The sequence below is a fragment of the Cornus florida genome, unplaced genomic scaffold (genome assembly GCF_030987335.1).
Source record: "Cornus florida cultivar Cherokee Brave unplaced genomic scaffold, ASM3098733v1 CherokeeBrave_3.0.0_Hap2_Chr05, whole genome shotgun sequence".
Classification (NCBI taxonomy): domain Eukaryota; kingdom Viridiplantae; phylum Streptophyta; class Magnoliopsida; order Cornales; family Cornaceae; genus Cornus; species Cornus florida.
In genome coordinates, this window is record NW_026775575.1 from 87579739 (window position 1) to 87585085 (window position 5347).

At 36.9% G+C, this 5347-nt stretch overlaps 1 protein-coding gene across 1 annotated transcript; it reads right to left on the reverse strand.

The window, feature by feature from the left end:
• Nucleotides 1–1507: 1507 nt before the first annotated feature.
• On the reverse strand, nt 1508–1965 carry LOC132309638 (uncharacterized). Its single transcript, XM_059807927.1, has one exon. It carries the CDS (start codon nt 1931–1933, stop codon nt 1508–1510), a length of 426 nt encoding a protein of 141 aa, XP_059663910.1. The 5' UTR covers nt 1934–1965.
• Nucleotides 1966–5347: the final 3382 nt, after the last annotated feature.

Below are 5347 nucleotides of genomic sequence, written 5' to 3' on the forward strand. Positions count from 1 at the left end.
AAACTGCACTGTTTTGATATAAGAAAAATTTACCAAAGTTTAAAACTACACCGTTTTGAATTCACTATACTATAACGTTGTTCTCTCTCCTTCATCTTTTCTAAAAAAAGATCCTTCATCTCTCTCCTCTTTATTCCTATCTTAAACAAGTTTGTTTTTCTTTTAACCTCATGTTGTATTTTCCTAACTCCATCAATATTCATATATATATATATATATATATATATATATAGAGAGAGAGAGAGAGTAATAATCTCTTGCTCCATATGGAGCATGAAAATTCATCCGCACTTTCTATAGTGATCATTAGATCTAATCTAACAGTCATTATAGAAACCTACTTACATCATTTCCTTTTAATACAAAACCATTGTTACCATTTATAGTTTCTAAATTTAATATTTATCAATATTACTAATTACAATAATAAAAAGTAATTACTCCAAAAAAAAAAAATTGAAACATCTTCACCTCTGGAAATCACCACAACAAAAGAAAAAAACCACTGGCAAGAGAACCAAACACACCAGCGCAGGCACCAGATACATCGTACGTCTGCAAAGGACGTAAATGCATTAGATCCACTCCCAGCACAAAACACCAAAAAGCTCCGTAAAGCAGCAGACAAACAAACCTAACTCCGGCGATCCAACAACCATCTACCCTCAAAAATGGCGCAGAGCAGGAGATCGGGAATAAAAACTCACAATGAAACGTAAGAGATGCTGCTTACAGTGAAACATCAACGACAGCGAGGAAAAACAACAAAAGACGGCGTGAATCCACCCACCAAACAAGCTATGTACAACACGCTAATATTATTAATCAGTGGGTGGCTGGGATCGGGACCTCCCCACTCCCATGGGAGGGAGTGGGAGGAAGCAGGGGGATGAAGGCGAGGAGCGGTAGAGAGAGGCGAGAGAAAAGTTGGGTAGAGAGAGAAAGTCCCCATACATTGAAATAATTTGTTCTCCAATGAATATGTTCATGTTAAAGCACAACAATCAATTATATATATGCTGATTAGGGTTTTTTTAGTGTCTGTTTTAGGGCTAATGGGCAAAAAAAACAAGGGTTTAAAATTGAAATCATATGCAAAGTGAGAATAGAGAGAGGGAAAATAAATAAATCTCCTCCATGCATGTTCTTCAATTTAAACAAAAATAATAATTCATTCATTCAAATTCAAGCTATATTATAAATAATAATACATCAGCAACTCACAAAACAGATCATTGATTGGGAATTTCTGTGATTGTAGATCATTGAAGGCATTAGGAATTCATTTAAGTTATAAAGCCATTCGATATATCAAATTACCGAATCAAATTCATTTAAGATATTATGACTTTAGTTGGAGAAAACAGCAGTTGTAAGAATTAGTTTTAGTATTTTACGAAATAAAGAAAAAATTCTCATGCTTCTCTGGAAATTAACACGGAAGTCATTTCTTATTCATGTAAAATTCAAAATACAAAGGCAAGGAAAACAGGTCACTTCAGATGATTTAAACAAGTTCAGCAGCAACTATCCTGGAGGACTCGCGTTCAACTGCCTTTTTGAGGAAGCTGTCTTCTTCCAGGACCATTTGGACGGGCAAGAATCCTAGCCCGTTTGGCATGGCGAGCATCATCTGCTTCGTCTCTGCCTTGAACTCCTCAAAATCCACCGATCCATTCGAGTCGTGATCGAACTGCACGACGAGGGAAGTGTACACGCGGGAGAGCTCATCTTGTTCGGTCTTAACATCAATACCGAAGTGGGTCTCGAACACCCTGAGACTCTGCAGCTCCTTCAACAACTCTGCATAGGAGAGGAGTCCGTCATGGTCTGTGTCAAGGCAGGTGAAGCGGTCATGGATTGAACCGTTGAATGCTTCTTCATCTTCCACAAAGCTAACAATGGTGGCACCATCTAACACTTCTACACTCATTTTCTTTAATCTGCTTCTCACCTGAGGCTTATATGATGATAAAAAGGAAGCTTAGATGATTATGTGCTCAAATATAGTTATGGTGGTTATGACTTTAGTTGTACATTCCAAATGCATATATATAAGCTATTTGAAACACTAATGCTATTACTTTTCAGCCTGTGTTTGACCCTGCCATAGTTTTCTGAACGTATATATGTATTGTAGTTATAAAACAAGGAAACGGGATGATCCACAGAAACAAATATCAGTGGGCCTAAAATAGATAGCAGCCCTCGTCTGTGTGTTTTGTATCCAGTTGTGAGGAATTAATTGTGGATTAATTCTTTCCACGTAGACCAGTGAACAGTTTTAAAATTATATAATGGACCCTTATGGGGAGAATAATAATAATAATTACCATACTAGACTTATTAGAAAGTCATTAGCATTAGAAGTTGACTAGTGAAAACCATTATATTCGTAATAATTAAACATGACAACTGATCCAATAGCGCCTCAATACAACGCGTGATGAACTTACGGCCATGGTTTCTAGTCAAGGACAAGAGGACCCACAGATTGTTGTTATGGATAATTTAAAAAAAAATTTCGCGTCTTGAAGGTCTAAATTAAGTCAAATTCTAGGTTTTTAAATTAATAGACTTTTTTTTTAAGCGGTAGGCCACCACTCCTTGCCTTCATCCCCTGCTTCCTCCCTACTCCCTTCCATGGGAGTGGGGAGGTTTCGATCTCGACCACCCACTAATTAATAATATTGGCGTGCTGTACATAGCTTCTTTGGTGAGTGAATCATGCCGTCTTTTGTTGTTTTTCCTTGTTGTCGTCGAGATTTCGCTTTAAGCAGCGTCTCTCACGTTTCATCGTGAGTTTTTGTTCCCGATTTCCTGATTTGCGTCGTTTCCGAGGGTAGATGTTTGCTGGGTCGCCAGAGTTGGGTTTGTTTGTCTGCTCCTTTATGGAGCTTTTTGGTGTTTTGGGCTGGAAGTAGATCTGATGCATCTGCGTCCGTTGTTGGATTACGTCGTATCTAGTGCCTGCGCTGGTTTGTTTTGTTCTCTCGCTGGTGGTTTTTTTCTTTTGTTGTGATGGTTTTCCTTCTATAGCTGGCACCTTTTCTTTAGCTTGTCAAGATTGTTGATCTTGACTATAAGAGGTGTTAGTTAGTTTGGAATGGTGTTTTATGTGTTTTTGATCTTCTGTATCTGCCCGATGATCTTGTTGTAGTTGCCGTATGGCGTATGGCATATTTTCTTACCAGGGTTAAAAAAAGAAAAAGAAAAAAGCGTTGGAATTTTAGATTATCTTTTAATTCTCAAACTGCCCTTCCATATTATTGCAAAATGACCCAACTACCCAGCTCTCCAACAACTCCAAAATCAAAGCCATTTCAACAGACAACGACCTATTCTAAGGGTAATTCATCACGTCTCCTTTTGTCGGGTCACGGCAGATTGAATTATCTAACTCCTTAAAAATCCTTCTAATGGCTTTTCCTAATCTTTTCCAAATTGCCATCGCTTCATTTCTGAGAACCAAACAGTACTGATCTGAAAACAGAACTTCTATTCCAGGCATTAAATCCCTAACTGAATCCCAAACAGTACTGATCTGCAGACCAGGGTTCAGTCGTTTTCCTAAGATCTCCTTTCATTAAAGTGACAGCGCATACGACCCACAAAACAAAGAGTCAAGGGGTTCACGCAGTAAGGAGAATGAATTGATAGCAAGCAGAGAGAGCTTGAAGAAGTGAGTAAGTGGGCCCAAATATCCCCATTCATTGTCTTCCTAAAATGCTTCTCAAACTGGGTAAAAATCCCCCTCAAAAGAATTTTCTCCCTCACTGTATGAGGCGCAGGTTACAATTGGCTTCTCAGCGGCCACGAATAGCGGAGCAATTCGTCGACCTCGTGGAGGAAGGAGGAGGAGGCGTTGGCTGAATCGGACCAGATGGAGAGGGTTTTAGAGAGAGAAGATAGAGACTTGAAGGTCTATTACGTTGACGTTTTGATCCACCGGCCAGGCGGCGACGGACTTCTCGGCCGCCACGATTGGTGGTGAGCAATTCGTCGACCGCGTCATGGAAGGAGGAGGCTTCGGCTGAGTTGGACCAGGGGAAGGTTTTAAAGGGACGCACATCATCTGCAATGCAATTCCCATGATATTTCCTACAGTGAGAGGTAAGTGGCCTAGGTTTGGCCTTGTTTTACTCCATATAATAGGCACTAAGATTGTATTTGGCAATTGTACCACTTTTTGTAAGTAACATTTTACCACCATTTATAAGTAAAATCACAGAAGTCTAAAAGTAATATCACATAATCTAAAAAGTAACATCACCACCATTTATAACCATTTATAAGTAACATTACAAAAGTCTAAAAGTAATATCACATAGTCTAAAAAGTAACATCACAACCATTTATAAGTATCTTCACCCTCAAAACGTGGTGATGTTACTTTTTAGACTATGTGATAATAGTTTTAGACTTCTGTGATGTTACTTATAAATTGTGGTGAAATGTAAAAATATATATAAATCTAAATATGTAACTCCCAGTTCAGCAAATTCAAGTTTTGGCCTAAATTTTAGACACCCATTGAAAAAATCGATCTAATTGTGCAATTTTAATACTGGACATTATTTTGAGCACTCAACTAAGAAAATTCAAATAAAATTAAGAAATCAACCAGGGTTAGAATAATTTTTAGCATTTCCACAAATAAATTAATCAAATTAAGCATATATTCAACAAATTATGAAATTACTTGTAGTGCTTGCATTTTCAAAAAATACAATTTTTTTTAGAGGCGTTAACTATAATAATTCAATAAAGGAGTACTACTTGTTTTAACAGAAAGAATTAATGACAATATACAATTCCCAGATTCTGAAATTTTTAAATGGTGGTGATGTTACTTTTTAGACTATGTGATATTACTTTTAGACTTCTGTGATGTTACTTATAAATGACGGTGAAATGTTACTTATAAATGGTAGTGATGACTATTTTTATATTTCACCACCATTTATAAGTAACATCACAGAAGTCTAAAATTAATATCACAGTCTAAAAAGTAACATCACCACGTTTTGAGGGTAAAGATACTTATAAATGGTGGTGATGTTACTTTTTAGACTATGTGATATTACTTTTAGATTTCTATGATGTTACTTATAAATGATGGTGAAATGTTAGTTATAAACAGTGGTACAATTGCCAAACACACTCTTACTGTCTATTAAGTGGAGTAAAACGTGGCCAAACCAAGGCCACTTATTACTGCCAAAAATATATACAGACATAGTTCTTGCAATAAAAGAATTAAATTGGGGCATTATATGCGGGACTTAGATCCTTTAAGTTAAATATTCTTTAAGTTATCTTGAGTTGAATTTGCTATAGATTTGGC

Bases quoted from the DNA above. Each gene is read 5' to 3' on its own strand.
- LOC132309638 (XM_059807927.1), bottom strand. From the start codon at position 1,933: ATGAGTGTAGAAGTGTTAGATGGTGCCACCATTGTTAGCTTTGTGGAA.